This window comes from Equus quagga, unplaced genomic scaffold (genome assembly GCF_021613505.1).
Source record: "Equus quagga isolate Etosha38 unplaced genomic scaffold, UCLA_HA_Equagga_1.0 167583_RagTag, whole genome shotgun sequence".
Taxonomy (NCBI): Eukaryota; Metazoa; Chordata; class Mammalia; order Perissodactyla; family Equidae; genus Equus; species Equus quagga.
The window spans coordinates 6,808-23,406 of record NW_025797302.1 but is presented as its reverse complement, the minus strand read 5'-3'; the positions used below and the strand labels follow the sequence as shown (position 1 = coordinate 23,406).

The following is a 16,599-nucleotide window of genomic DNA, read 5'->3' as shown; positions in this document are numbered from 1 at the left end:
CTCCTCACTTTACATAGGAGGGCAGGCTCCCTCAGCCCTAAGGTCTCTGTATGAGTCAAGGGATTTACCAGACCACCTTTGGCAATTAAGCTCTTTAGAACCAAGGACTGGGTTGCATTTACTGTTTGATTCACAGCAGAGGCTGATGATTATGAGTGAATGAACTTCTCCGATGTGTCTCTTCCTTCTAGAACTCATTCATGCAGGTCCATGTGGTTATGCTTCCCCGGGGCCACAAAGTCAGGACTAACAGAGACATTGTCCTTTCTTTCTACCATTGTCTTACTGGAGGCCTATAGTGCTCCTCAAGCTGTGCCAACAGCCCTAGCATGAGTCCTGATTCTTTTCAGGAGCATATGGGGATGGAGGTTCAAATCCAAGCACCGCCTCACTCACAAGGTACATATCACATCTAGTACCACTCTCTCCTCCACAGTGACAGAGGCCTCATCCTGAACTCTCCTGGACTCATGCCCTGAGGGCAGGCTCACCACATCCTGAGGACTTTAACAGTCTAGGGGCTTGTTTCTGCATTGGCAAAATAATTACTCCTTCAGGACCCTCGCCCTTGCTCCTAGAGTGTTTGTGTGAAGGACCAGAGTCCCCGGGTATCAGTGTCAAGAGCCCTTGGGTGCTGACAGCAAGTTTGTTTTGTTTAAGGAGGTTGAGGAATTACCCAGTTGCCATGATTTCACCTTTAGTAGGCACATAATTTTTATGTTGCCAACAACAGATTTTACTATTCAACTGTTTTCTTTAAGCTATTGAACACTTGTTATGCTTGAGGTTTCTGAGCTGGACACAAGGGATTCAGTGATGATGATGTCTCTTATTAGAAGCTTTTGATACAGAAACTTATGACCTCTGGCTGTTCATCACTCAGTGGATTCCATTGGGCTTCTTCGTTCCTCTGTCTCTGTCTCTGTCTCTCTCTGAGAATGCAAGGCAGTGAGGGCCAGGCTACCAAATCAGGGAGAAATAGTCTTCTTTTTGTTACTCGTTCATGACATTTCATTTAAAATTTTTCTGTCTTCTTTTCACTTACTGGCTTAATGGGCAAGATTTGTCTTGGTGTTCCTGCATTACATTCTAATTCATGATGAAGTGAGAACAACAAAGGAAGTAAAAGAAGGCAAAGAGGCTGCAATCTCTATCATTTTCAAGACTTCAGATTTTTTGTTTCTCATTCTGACTTTCCTAGAAAGTAAAATTCGACAGTAGTTTAGTGGGCAAAAAGAAAAGAAATGCAAGTGTGAATGTTGTGAAAGTGAAAAAAGGGAAGTGATTTTCCGGTGATGGAATGAGATATTCTAAGTTAGCAAAATTCAATGCAGCAAAGTTGGGGACCAGGGTATGGCAGAGGGGAAGAATGAAGGCCAGTGTTGAATAACATAAAGGCAGGACAATGGCTGCTTCTGCCAGAAGCTCAAAGACCAACTCCTGGGTCAATGGCCTGCCTTCAGCTTTGCAAGACCAGCCATCTGATTTTTCTTACATTTAATCCACATGTGATCAGCTCTGAGGAGAGAAGGAAAGAGTTACACCAACCAGCTCACAGAGACTGGCAACCAGAACCCCAGTTGCTAGAACACTAACCCTGTCTGGCAGGATAGTGTGTACCAGCTCTTGCCTGAGCTGTCAGGCAATTAAATGATTGTGTTGAGAAATCTAGAATTAAAAGAAAGGGAATTAGATGATTTCAAAAGATTCTGATCTTAATCTGGATAATAGTAATCATGACATTAAAAAAGGATAACTGAATTTTATTGCATACTTATTATGGATGAGCCGCTCTTCTAAGTTCTTTAAACCATTAACCCAATTGTCTCAACAACCCTACATGGATTACACTCACTTGCACAACTGGAATGAAACATAAATCATCAGGGATGAACTCTTCCTAACATACTGATACTGGCCCTGTTATCAGTTTCCTTACCTTAAACCCAGAATATATGAGGTTAAAACCAAAGCACTCATTCCCTGCTTACTCCTTGGCTTCCTGGCTCCAGAATCCACTATCCTTGATGGAGACAGACACAGCCAAGGATAAGCACCTGGATTTGTTATCTCCTTCCCACTGAGGAGATACAGGCTGATGGGAAAGCTCTGACCAGCAAGGCCATATGCTCCCCCTCCCCTACCTAAAACCCCAAATAAAAACCCTTCCTTTTAGCTTTTCGGGGAGTTTGGGATTTCAGCATTAGCTGCCCTCTCTCCTTGCTCAATGCTGTGCAGTAATAAAGTTCCTACTTTCTTCCACTACATAAGGTGTCAGAGATTGGCTTACTGCGCAGTGGGTGAGTGAACTCACTTCAGGTTCGATATCAGGACCAAAGATCCAAGAGCAAACCTTAGGGAGAGTCGATATAGTGGCTTGTCCAGAAGAGCCATTAAAGGAAGTGAAGGATAGATATGGACATGAGATTTATGAACCAACGAGAGGCCACAGCATGAAGTCATAGAGCAAGGAGAGTGAGATGACAAAGGATCCTGAGTTCCACTTCAAATGCCAAGGATTGTTGTCGATTGTTGTATAGGGTAAACTGGGGTGTGGTATGAGTCCACTGAACTAACTTTAAGTTCTAACAAAAAATAGACAAAATGCCTATTAAATAGAAGGGAGTAGATTTTTCTGCCAATTGAATAAAAAGTCTAAGATTTTATGAGTGATTTCTTCAATGAATTACAGTAAAGTAACTTTAACCCATTAACTGAAGATTCAAGGAAGCCTATTTGTTTTTAACTCTTGAGTTTTCTTGTGAGTTTAAGAATAAATAAAGAGCCCCTGACAGTTTCCAGCCATATGGGCTCTGACTTTCCTCCTTCAGGACCTCACTGATGCCATGGGATACCTCTTCATGCCAGCCTGCTCTTCTCATTCCCAAGGACAACTCTGTTTCTCACCTCCAGCCCAGACTGCTCTTCCTGTTGTTTACTGAGAGAGCCCAGTGAAGAATCTCTTCTCTTGCATCTTTGCAACCAATGTTTGCGATGTGAGTGCTGAAGAGGCTTATGTATGACCAGGATGGAAGGGTATTATGCACTTCCTGGACAGAAGCAGTGGATGCTTTTAAACTGCTACTTACCAAGGAGAGTCTGGCTTGAACTCCAGACTCAGTCACATGGCTTAATATAGCTGTCTTTATTTTTCTAGCCTCATCCTAGTAAAAAGTCATAAAATAAGCTGCAGGATTGAAGTCAGCATATTATTAAAATCAGCATTAGTTTGTAAAATGATATTTTTAGCAATATAGGGATCTGCTTTGCTGGTTTTTTTTTTTTTTTTTTTTTGCTGAGGAAGATTAGCCCCAAGCTAATATCTGTTGCTAATCTTCCCCATTTTTAATTTTTTTTTCTTGAGGAAGATTAGCTCTGAGCTAACATTCATGCCAATTCTCCTCTACTCTATATGTGGGTGGCCACCACAGCTTAGCTGACAAGTGGTCCACACCCAGGATCTCTACCCACGAACCCAGGCCACCAAAGGGGAACACGTGGAATCTAACCACTATGCCTTGGGACTGGGCCTTGCCTTGCTTATTTTTTGGACTTGAATGCTCAGGAAAGTTTCCAAACTCTAAGTGTACCTACTCAGTGCAGTGTGCACCAACTGGAAAGACAAGAAAGAGGATTGATCCATCAATGTCCTCTTTCCAAATGCCTAAATTAAATAAATGAATTTTCTCAAAGGTCTTTGTTGCTTTTAGAGATTGTGATCTCCCAGTATACACATTGCTAATATGTGTCCTGCTGGGAATGCTCTACCAGGCTTGTTGCTAAATGTGTTCAAATCCCTGCTGTGTCCCTTCTACTCAAGCATTGTTTCATTTTGTCTGTTTATAAAGGAGGCTGCACCATGACCCTAAATTAGGAGATTCCTTGTATTGCCTTGACCCCAGGAGTAATTTTCCCTGTGATGTGATGACTTGCTGAGTCCTAGGGAGGGAACTGAAGTTTGCAGCTGACCCTGGAGGAACCTTTGCCCCTTCCAATACTCCGCAGGCTGTTGTGCTATCAGTGTCACCCTTGCTGGGGACACTGCTATTGGCCATGTCTCTGTGGAATGACTGTGTTCTCAGCATCCACTTCAATCTTCCCTCCATCTGAATCAGAATGTTCTAGAGAAACACTTGACTCAATGCTGCCCATTGTATTGTTCCATCTCCAGAGGACCTGCCGCTGTTCCAGTGAAAGCTTTAATCTCCGTTCTCCTTCCAAGTTCTCAAGCTGCTGCCGACTTGACTTTCAACTCCACATTTCCTGTGCTTTGGGTTTTTTGAGCAAATGAGAGAGTCCTGAGCCTGGTGCTGCCTCCTCCTGGTGGAATGAGAATGTGGATGCAGCTCAAGAGAGGCCCAGATGAGCTCCTGGATTCTTTGCCAGTTCGTCAGGTGCAGACATGTGGGCAGGGTTCCCTCTAGTATGTACTGTGTTTCCATCCGGGGCTGGACTGTCTTGACCTGCAGCGCGCAGCTCTGGGCAGGCGGGAGTGTGGAGGCGGGGCCACATTCACACTCCCTGGGCTCACAGGACCCAGCGGTCTTCAGCTGGTGCTGCACTGTGACCTCCACTCCCCGCTCCAAGGGAACCAGGGCGGGGACCGTGGATGCCTGTGCCTCTTCTCCAGTCACACTGCCCTGGGACCTACCTCTGCAGGGCAGGTGGATGATTAAGTCCCCTCCGCTGCCAGCTCTGCGACCCCCATCCCTTCACCCTTTCATTCCCTCAGTTCTATAATACTTTTGAGTATGTAACAAATTAATAACTTTGGTTATGAGGAGGATACGGTTACAGAGATTTTTCAGGATAAGGTGGGACTATGGAGCCAAATCATACAATTTTTGCCCACAGACCGTAAAAGACATGAAGGACATTTAAATGCATATTACTAAGAGAAAGAAGCCAGTCTGAAAGGCTGCATGCTGTATGATTCCAACTTACACGACGTGCTGGAAATGGCAGAACTACGGAGGCAGTGAAAAGATCAGTGGTTGCCAGGGGTTGGGGGATGAACAGGTGGAGCTCAGAGGATTTCAGGGTAGTGATGCTATAGTGGTGGATACATCACTATACATTCCTCCAAACCCATAGAATATGCAACACCACGAGGGAACCTAAATATAAACTGTGGGCTCTGGGTGATAATGACGTGTGGATGTTGGTTCATGACTTCTAACGTGTTCCATCTGATGGGAGATGCTGCTAAGGGGAGACTATGCAAAAGGAGGGGCAGGGAGTGTGCAGGCAAATCTCTACACATTCTGCTTCACTTTGGCTGTGAACCTAAAACTGCTGTTAAAAAGAAAGATATATATTTTTTTAAATATATAAAAGCTAAGGAAACAGGCATCGTCGCGTAATAGGTTCAGTTCTTTCATAAAAAGCGCCTTCTTTTTAACTCTGGAGCGAAGTCTGCAAGGGGACAGAATTCTGCTAGAACAGAAGCCAGGCCTCCAGACTCGGTCTCTGTCTTTGTCCATTTTGGCCAGTAGGGGGCACTCTTCCTTTATAAATATTCTAATAGTCCCCAGGGCAAAATGAATCCTGCTTTCTATTTCCTTTTAGCTACAGCAGCTGTTACATGATTGCAACATTTCCACAAATATTCACAGGGAGAAAAAAGCTCATCTCATATGAGACTTGCTGCAAAACCTAAAACTTTCAGTCATCTTTTGCTTTCAGTGGCTTTGTACTTTTAAGGGGAAACTGACTGGCAGAAACCATAACGCAAAAGAAACAGCTCTATGAATGGGCAGAACAGCTTAATGACGAGTAATGAGGGGGAGCACACCGGGGTTTTCTACACTGGAAGGAACGAAAGGACTGTGATACGGGAGTGAAAGAACGAGATCCACGAAAGCAGAGAGGAAGGGGGAACTGTGCCAGGTATCAGAATCAGAAAATGAATTCTATATATATATAATACACTATATATAGTATATTAATATGTAACATAGATATAATCTATATATAACTATATAATATAATCAATATTGATATAATCAATATAAAATTATATACTTAATATAATCAATATATTACATATAAATAATATAATCTATTATATAGCATATATATTATGTTGTATAGTATATATTTTTTATTGAATATGTGTATATGTTTATAAACATAGCATATATGTATATATATTATATTATATTATTGTGTATATAATTACATACAATTGATGAGCTACTTTTTCCCAGTTCTGTTGTTTGGACTGTCAGCGTTTTGCAGGCAGTCACAGAGAGAGGAGCAGGAGAGTTCACTATTCTTATATTGATCTTTAAGAAAAAATAAGAAAATAATTACCATATGTTCAGCCCTCACTCAGTGGAAGATACTCCACTAAGTGCTTTTAACTGTTCTGGTTCGTTTAATACTCACAACAGCTCTACGAATATTTCCACCTTACTTTATATTTGAGAAAACTGAGGCTCAGGGAAGTTAAGTGAATTCCCCAGGATCACACACATGTCCTGGCAGAATCTGGATTCAGTGCAGAATCTCATATCACATGTCATAAATAACTACTTAAGTTCCATCTTGCGAAATTCTCAAACTCTTTCTTTTCTCCTTCAATGCTTTCTGTGGATCCTTCCCCCCGTTTTTCTCCTGTCTGCACTGGCTACTCCACCTCTGTCCCCTCTGCGGGGCCTCCTCTCTCTCAGCCTTAAAAGTTGAAGGTCCTCACAAGCTTTAGGTCATCTTCTCATTCTACACTCTACTCATGAGTAATGACATCCATTCCCACGCCCTGATGTCCAAATATGCAACAAACTGCAAACTGATGTCTCCGGGATGTACATTGTTGGAGATTCCACATTCACATATGCATCTACCAATGGGGCGTCTGTCTTTAGTTGTCTTGGGCCCTTTATAGAGTACATCTGCTTCTCCTTCTTGATATCCCTCATTCAAGCTTCTGGTGACAGAATCCCCTGTCCTCTACCTTCATTGTAACATGAAACATAATTCAAATTCATTAATCATGATTACTATTTTTATGTCTCTTTCTCTTCCAAATCGAAAGCTCCAAGAGAATAGGTTTTGCAATTGCTTTTTTTGCCTCTGTACTATCAGAACTATCATATAATCTGACATGGAAATATGCAGTTTTAAAATATAACTGTTGGGAAAAACAAATGAGTGAGTTGAATCTATCATTTAGTTTTCAATAAAGGTATGCAAATTTAGGGTTTTCTTTTTTTAAGAGTAAACAAATCCAAGGTGTCTCCTGGGGAAGAATTTCATAACTTAAACAACAAAATAATTTGATAAAAGATACAGGTGATTTTTTTATAGTTGAATATATTAGAACAGTGAACATGATATTATTTGAACAAAACTATTTTAAATGCCGCATGTAGTATGATGTAGATAAAGTAGATGAATGAATATATGAATACATTGGAGTCTTTAGCATATTAATCATGGTTATTTTAAACTTGGTCTGATCATTCCAAAGTCTCTGCCATATCTGAGTCTAGTTCTGATGCATGCTCTGTCTCTTCAAACTGTCTTTCAATTTTTAGTATGCCTGGAAAGTCGTTTTTTATTTTTTGAGGAAAATTACACTTGAGCTAACATCCACCACCAATCCTCCTCTTTTTGCTGAGGAAGATTGGCCGTGAGCTAACATCTGTGCCCATCTTCCTCTATTTTTTATATGTGGATGCTTGCCACAGCATGCCTTGATAAGCAGTGCATATGTCCACACCTGTGATCTGCACTGGTGAACCCAAGGCCACTGAAGCAAAGTGTGCAAACTTAACTGCTATGCCACTGAACCAGCCTATGCCTTGTAAGTTCTGTTGAAAGTTGGACGTGATGTATGGGGTAAAAGGAACTCAGGTAAATTGGCATTTAGAGTGAGGTGTTATATTTATCCAGCTAGGAATTGGGCTATGTTTACTGTTTGCTGTAGCTGTGGCTGTCAGAGGCCAAAATTTCCTCTTGTGGCCTTGCTTTTTTCTCCCCTGTTGTCTTTGGGTTTCCCTAGAGACTTCTTCTTAAATAAAGTCTGACACTTGCAGTTCTTTCCATTATAATCTCTGGTTATTATTCTGGAACCTTATTGATATGATGGCAGGTTGAGGAGAGGGGAAGTGTTCTAGAATCCTATGATTGATTAGTCTTAGTATTTTAGTGAGCCTGTGCCCCTGGGCTGTGACCTTCACAAGGGCTTCTCAGCTTTCTACCACCCTGTTAGGTGAGACAGGAAACTTAGAGGGGTTTGGAGTTAGGTATTTCCCTTCCCTCAGGTGGGTTAGGCTCTGGTACAATGGTTTGCCTAGAGGTCAGGCCATTGCTAAGGAGAACAAGAGACTTATATTTCAAAATGACTACTTTTTCCCTCTCTCTGCTGGAGAAACCAGATTTTTCTCTGATCTTCACATGAGAACCTGGTAGGGTTCCTGAAGGTAAGACTCACAAAAGTGTGGGGCTCCACTAACTCTGGACCCCTGGAGTTTTTAACACTGAAGCTCATCCACACAGAGCCTCCAGCACTTCTTCAATTACAGTTTAAGTGTTCCCACCGATACTAGCTCCAGCTGTGGGCTTCTGCTCCAGGTAAGCTGTGATTCTCTGCATCCTCCTTTCTCTCCAGTTGTCAGGGCAGTGGCTTGCTCTGTGACCTCAGTTCTTGATGGATCTAAGAAGAGTTGTTTTGAATTCATTTTGCACTCGTTTTGTTGTGAGGTTGGGAATGATGACTTCCAAACTGGTTGCATGTTGAATGAGAAACCAGAAGTTCCCCAATATATAAATTCATACGTGACATTATTATAGCTCTCTCTGAAGGAATGATGCACCTAGAGATATTCATTTTAACAAAAACATTTTAACCACAACTTTGAACAGTTTAGCTCAATGGACTCCATGACTAAAGCAGAAATTAGAGTCTGTAAAAAATGACAGAACACATGGGCATGTGACAGTGTATTAGGTGAAGAGAATCATTTCAATAACTGTATTTGTTAAAGAGATTCATTTTCAGGTCCCTCTCCTTACTTCTTCATCTTTTCCTCAAATTTGCTGACGAAGAGAAGGATCTCATGATTTCCACTCTGACAATCTCCCAGGCACAGTCACTGTATTTCTTCTCTTTCAGGTAGAGATGGATTCCCCGGAAGTACCTTTCACAGCCAGTGTAGGGCCCTCCACTCCCAGCACAGATTCTTCCTCTCACATCTCCTGATCCAAACAGGTGTCCAGGTCTTCCAGCTGCTGATGAAATCGGTGCAGAGTTTGTCCAGGAGGATCGTGTTCCAGGCAGCAGAAGAGTACTCCGCGTGATACACCACATTAGCAAAATGAGGAACTAGCTAGTTTTCCAGAAGTAGCTCTGGACCAGTGCCAGGAGCTACCAAAAACCAGGTTGCCAGGGGCAACTCTTAACCACTACCAGCACTTGTCCAGATCTAGAAGTAACTTCATGAATGAAACTTTTATGCTGTCCCTAATTATCTTGGGTGGTTCAGGCCCAAGGCTCAGGTCTCAGCCCACAAAGATTACTCAGAATACAAGCTAAACCTAAATCTCCAGGAAATCAAACCAGAGAGATGAGGGAAGGGCCAGTCACTTTCTTAAAGTTGCTCACTCAGAGCAGAGAGACATTTTGATCCAGAAGCTGTTTCTTCTCCCAAAGGAAGAAAAAATGCTTTGGGGCCTGGAGCTCCGCAGCATGGAAACAGGAATCCAATTAGCCGAGCCTCTAGACAAAACTGTCTAGGCAGCCTCTTAGCGTCAATGAAAAGACCCTGCACTCCACTGGGGGTTCCAGAGCCTTGGGCAGGCAATCACAGGACCTTGTCCCTTCATGGTCACCAATTTGTTACCACACAAAATTGGGGTTCACTTGCCCAATGCACATAAACAAGCCAATTAGTTACAGCATCAGCCTTTGGGAAAAGAGATCAGCTTTATTCTGAGAGATTGACCTGCAGGGAGAACAGGGGGCATGTGCCCTCAGACCTGTCTCCCTGATTCAGGATTTGGGGTGAAATTTAATAGGTTAGGGAGAACAGGCTGGCATCTACGATGGGATTCTAAACATCTATGATGAGGTGGGGGAGGAATTTTAACAACAGATCTTCCTGAATGAGGGAAGCCTTGCTTTTTATGAGTCCTACTTTTAAGTTCTGGACATGGTCCTTGGGTTCCATGGGAAGGAAGATCTTTGGTTTTGCGGTCATTTCAGGTGTAGATTTCTTCTTTTGCCCATGCCTTGGCTATGTGACTTTGCATATTTTCCAAAAGGGAATTCTTAATCACTCTGTTGATAAGAGATGGGGTTGGGTGAACTGCTTCTGGAGGACCTGAGTTTATGAAGAGAATAAGATGACAAAGGATGCTGAATTCCACTTTAACTGCCAAAGGATTGTTGTCTATTGTTTTGTATGGCAAAGGGGTGTGGTATGAGTCCACTGAACTGACTTTAAATTCTAAAGAAAAGCAGACAAAATCCCTATTAATTAGTTGGAAGGGAGTAGATTTTTCTGCCAATTGAAAAAAAGTCTAAGATTTCATGAGTGATTTCTTCAATGAAGATGGTAAAATAATTTTATTAATCCATTAACTGCAGACCTCTGGAAGCCTATTTATTTTTAACTCTTGAGTTTTCTTGTGAGTTTAAGAATAGCAATTCAGCACAGCTGTTTGGGATATCCATTCCCTGAACAGCCTGTGATTTTTCTCCAGGAGGTAAATTGGAACAATTATAGAGCTCACCTCATTTGTTTCCCTTTGTCAGGGATTACTGTCCTGTCCTACATTACCCTTTGTCTGAAAAGTATTGTTCCATATATTTTCTTCTTTTTGTTGTGTTTAAGATGAGAGATAAAACTAGTCTCTGTACCTATATCATGATCAGTAGTGGAAGTACTGAAAATTGTTTTTGAGGTATCCCAAAAATCTATTTCTCCAACTATAAAATTTAGACCACTTATAGTGATTGCTCATAAATTTAGATTTACTTCTATCATATTATCTTTCATATTTATATTTTCTGATTTATTAAGCTTTCTCTTCTTTTATGTGCTTTATGTCTCTTTTATATCTCTTCTTTTTACCTAGTTATTTAACAATCCATGGCTTTCAATAGACATTTCAAAAAGCCTGAAGAAAAATCAACATCTTTACTCACTTATGGAAAAATCTAAAGATACTTTAATTACGATCACAGTATTTTAGTTCTACCCTGTTTTATTTCCTAAGAATTAGACCTTATTATTATTGTTTGTGCAGTCAATGATTGTTTAGATGTAACCACATATATAGCAATAGCATTCCTCTTTAAGACTTCCTTAAATTAGGGCCTTCAGGTGATTGTTTTCTCATATAAAGTAAAGCACTAATATCTACTATAACACGGATCTTTTATGGTAAATTCTGTCAGTTTCTTTCCAGTTAAAATGTCTTTATTTCAAAATCATTAAGAATAAACAAAAAGCACCTGCGAATTTCCATATGGGCTCTCACTTTCATCCTTCTAGACCTCGCTGATTCCATTGGAGACCTCTTCAGCCCATCCTGCTCTTCTCATTCCCAAGGACAGCTCCGTTTCTCACCTCCAGCACAGACTGCACTTCCCGTTGTCTACTGATTGAGCCCAGTGAAGAATCTCTTCTCCTCTCTGATTTGCAACCAATGGTTGCGACGTGAGTGCTGAAGAGGCTTACGTGTGACCAAGATGGAGGAGCATTATGACTTCCCAGACAGAAGCAGTGCATGCTTATCAAGGAGAGAAAGTGATTAAATATGTCATGTCCTCCACTTCAGGAGGCAAACTTCTCAAAGCTATTTTCTATATATCATCATCAACTTCTCTTATTCACCCTTCCTCCTGCTCCAGTATGTTTTCTGGAGATTAATTCTACCAAATCAACTCTCCCAGAGGTCTCCAATCGTTTACTAGCTTCAAAGTTTTTATAATTTTGTATGTCATTTTACTTTAGTATTTTTCTGAGTAAGGATTGTCTTGCTGCTTTGAGATACTTTCTATTTCATCTTGAAGTTAGTACCAAAATAGGGAAGTAAAAATGGAAACATAACTGGCCCATACCATTATTTTCCATCATTTTCAATACATCATTTTTTTCTTTCTCCACTCAACTTTCTTAGAAAGCTGTCCTTGCGTTTGGATGCACTGAGTCAAAAGGAAAACAATTGTCAGTCTGAATATGACGAAAGAAATAAAGTGAATCCCCAGGTGAGAAAAATGACAGCAGGAGTTCTTCTCTTATCACCCTTTTCACTACTCCAGTGTGGTTTCTGATCATTAATTCCACCAAACAAGCTCACACTAAGGTCAGTTTCATCTGTTTCCTCATGTAGTGGATGGTTTCAATCAACAGAGCAGCCTACTGACCTTCAACATAGTACTAATCAAAATATTGATAAATGACCATCATAAGTAACTAAATATGCCATGATTTAAAGTAAATAAAACATTAAACATATTAATATGATTTGCCAATATATCGATTCCATGAAATCTATCCAGAGGCAAATATATTTCAAAAGAGGGAAAATGATGCAGAGAAAAAATAATCCACGCTGTGTTATAGGTCAGACCTATTTTTCTCCTCCACTTCAGAAGGCAAACTTCTCAAAGCTATTTTCTAAATATTGTCATTAACATTTCTTATTCACCCTTCCCCCTATTCCAGTGTGGTTCTGGTGACTAGTTCCACGAAATCAACTGTCTCTGAAGTCACCAATGCCATCTATTTCCCAGTGTGCTGGGCAGTTTCCATCCACATTTTTCATTAATACATTGAGTATTCTAAGCAGTTTCAGTCTTTAAACATGGTCTTCTCTCCATTCTCTCTCGTTCTGAAAACGCGTGGCTGTTCCACCTGTTTTCTTTGTGGTTCTTCCCTCACTTTTAAGGTTGAAGGTCCTAGCAACCAATTTCAGTCCTTTCTCATTCCCATATACTCTCTTCCCAGGTGACCACTTTCCTTCGTATACTCTACAGTTTGTGGAATTGCTTGTAAATTGTAAACTCAACTATCCTGCGAACATGTGCACTTAGATGTCTACCGGGAAAATACAGAGAATATCTACCACTTTTGTTCTTACATCCTGACATGACTCGATCCAGCTTGTGCTGAGAGAATTCCATTTTTTCCCTTCCCATTTTAGCATTAAACCTAACTGATAATAATTCCTAACATTAATTAGTGTTAATTTAAAAATAACTAATATTCAATTACCAATCAATTGGTTAGTGTTTTTAGGTTACTTTCCCCACAAAAAACAAACATACAAGAAAGCAGGAACTGTATTTGTTATGTTCACCTCATATCCTGAGGTCAACATACAACCAGGCTTAGAGGAAGTCTATTTTTACTTCTAACTTGAATATAATAATGATGGTAAATGAATAGTGCCATCCATTCTTTAATCAGCTTGCACACTCAGGTGTGGTGTTTCTTTTTTAAAGAATAAACAAATAGAAGATATTTTCTACAGTAAAGATTTAATGAACAAAGAAAATAATAAATTGGTTAAATATAAAGAAAGCATTTTGTTATATTAAACTACAATGTAAAGGTGCACATAATGTTATAGCAACAAAAATAATTTAAATCTCATAAATAATTAAATAAATAAATATTTAAATAAATAAATAGAGCAGCCGGGTCATCTGTATCAGACTAGTGTCCGCAGGGTTAAACACAATATTCATTAATACGCTTGAAAACATTTGACAAATTTGATTGAGTTCAGATCACGATTACAGCAGAAATCCTTGAGTCCTTGACATGGCAGAGCAAGTGGAAGTGTGATATTATCAGTCAATGAAAAGCATTTCCATGTTGAACCAGGTGTCATTTCTTCCTCCTTAACTCTGCTGCAAGTTTGTGGATGAAGAGAAGGATCTCATGATTTCTGCTCTGACGATCTCCCAGGCACAAGGGCTGTATTTCTTCTCTTGCAGATAGAGAGCGATTCTTTGGAAGTATCTCCTCACAGCCAGCAGGGAGTCCTCGTTCATCAGGGGCGTCTCTTCCACCCCCACCTCCTGGCTCAGACAGGCTTCCAGCTCAGTCAGCTGCTGATAAAGTCCAGTGTAGAGTTTGTCTAGGAGGCTCTCATCCCAGGCAGCAGACGAGCCCTCTGTGCTGAAGAGGTGGAAGATCTGCTGGATCATCTCATGGACCACAGAGATGGCTTGAGCTGTCCGGAACTGGTTGCCGTCAAACACCTCCTGGGGGAATCCAAAGTCATTTCTGTCCTTCAGGCAGGAGAAGGGGGAGATTCTCCTCATTTGCCCCAGGAGCATCAAGACCCTTGTGTTGCCCAGGCTATGGGTGTGAGGCAGGTCACATGCCAGAGAGCAGCTGGAGTGGCAGCTGAGCACCACCAGGGCCATCAGTAAGGAAAAGGGTAGAGCCATTGAGGATCTTGCAGATGCTGCTGGCCTGGCTGAGGTGGGTGACCTGTAACCCTTGTCTCTGGGTTCTCTGAAGACCTTCCTTTGTGCATGTGTCTTAAATAGGGCACACACAAGTTTCCATTTTCTGAACGTTTCACTTACTTTCTACTTCTGTTTTTGCTTTCCTTTATGCACTTTCTGCATTGATTTAGAGCAATGTTTCTCAACCATATTTTTTCTTCACTATTCCTTCCTGCCTCCAGAGTCTTTTTAGATGTTTTTCTAATTGAATCTCCCAAGAAAAGTTAGTAACATAGATATACGGTATACCTTTTTATGTGTTCTCTACGTACTTCTACTTTATAAATAGAAAAAGAAAGCTCAAACTTTACTCTTTCTCTTCAGTGCAAGATTAAGAATGACCTAAAATTTCAAGCTAAAAGTTAAACTTATGAGGAATGGACATTTAATTTCACTTTATAACTAAGTTCATAAAGGGAAACTTTTAATGTAATATATTTACTTATATAAATCGTAATGTATCAAATATGTATTCAAATTAAATTTTATATGAATACATAACCATAATACCAATATTATGATATACTTACAAAAATCCTTCTGAACTGCTAAAAACAATCGAAAATTCAAATTATTTTCTTAACATGTATTTTTACATACTTTTGCTTCATATCAGAAAATAATTTTTAACTTCAGTAGCTGCTAGATACTCTGACAATATTTTTTCCTTTCAACAATTGGTGTAATTATTAATTGTTGTGTAACTTTAGTAGAATTAAATAATATAATATAAACTACTTTCATTTAATTCTCAATGCCCACCTCATACTCAGAAGCATCAAGGTTTAAACATAAGCAACATCCACAGAAAGCCAATGTCAGCTCATCAGCAAAAATAGGCCACCTCTCACAATGTAATTTTGAGATTAAGCAAATGATAGAAGGAAAGTCTGCTAGTGAGCAATCTATTCACCATAGGTTTTATAGCACTGATCTCATATACATTTTGAGTATCTCCCATGAACTCAATGTCAATGCTTTTATACGATACACAAGAAAACCCAATTAGAAAAATGAGTACTAAGGAATAAGATTTTGCCGGACAGCATTGAGCTTTGGAGCACTACAAATCATTGTAATATTTAAAATTTGTTCACCCTCCCCCGAACTAAGTTTTGCACCCTTGGAAGCAATATCCTCAATGAAAATAGCCGATTTAGAAAACATCATTGATTTGAATCTCTCTTTGCATTTTGCATTGAATTTCAAATTTCCCAAAGAACTTTCAGAGGTTCCAATTCATGTCTATTCTTTTCAAACAAAAGTAAAACATCTCTGTCCTTAATTCAGCATTGCATAAATATTCATTATTATCACGTGAAGAATTAACTTTCAGCTCTGATCCTGAACTCTGCTTTACTCTTTATTTTGCATAGGGAGTTAGGCTGCCTCAGCCCTGGAGATTCCTACTCTTTAAATGGTAGGTGCTATAGTCTGAAACTTTGTGTCCCCCGCAAATTTATATCTTGAAATCCTGATGCCTGATGTGATGGTATTAGGAGGTGGGCCTTTGGGAGGTGCTTAGGTCATGAAGACCCAGCCCACGTGAATGGAATTACTGCCCTATTTTTTTTTTTTTTAAGGCTCCACAGAGATCCCTAGCTCCTTTCAGCTTGTGAGGACACAATGAGAAGTCTGCAACCTAGAAGTGGGTCCTCACCCAACCATGCTGGAGCCATGATCTTGCACTTCTGCCTCCAGAACCGTGAGCAATAAATTTCTGTTTTGTTAAGCAGACAGTCTGTGGTATTTTGTTATAGCAGCCCTAAGTGGACTAAGAAAGTGGGTATGAGACCATCTCAGGAAAATCAGCTCATTAGTAACTGGACTCTGTCTTATTCAGTATGTTATCCTTGGCACCAGGCCTGGTGTAATCACTCAATAAATAATTTTTCCTAAAGCGGTTCCTCAGATTTTCTCTTCCTACTGGAAGGTGTTCAGGAATGACCAAATATTTTGCTTCGTCATGGCCACATTGGCTAGGATTGTAATGGACATAGCAAATATTTCCACTCTACTCTTATTGAGCATCAATAATGCCTACTGAGTTTATTGCTAAACCCACCAGGATTCTAGGTGCTTCAGGGCACTTTGGGAATTCAAACTGCAAAGATAGCACAATTATC

The 16,599-nt window shown here is 40.3% G+C and overlaps 1 protein-coding gene across 1 annotated transcript; it reads right to left on the bottom strand.

Annotated features, from left to right (window-relative positions):
- Positions 1 to 13,858: 13,858 nt before the first annotated feature.
- Positions 13,859 to 14,413, bottom strand: LOC124233241 (interferon alpha-2-like). Its single transcript, XM_046650408.1, has one exon. The coding sequence runs from the start codon at positions 14,411 to 14,413 to the stop codon at positions 13,859 to 13,861; it is 555 nt and encodes a 184-aa protein (XP_046506364.1).
- Between the last annotated feature and the right edge of the window lie 2,186 nt (positions 14,414 to 16,599).

Excerpts from the sequence above, each read along its gene's own strand:
- LOC124233241 (XM_046650408.1), bottom strand. The coding sequence starts at position 14,413 with ATGGCTCTACCCTTTTCCTTACTGATGGCCCTGGTGGTGCTCAGCTGC.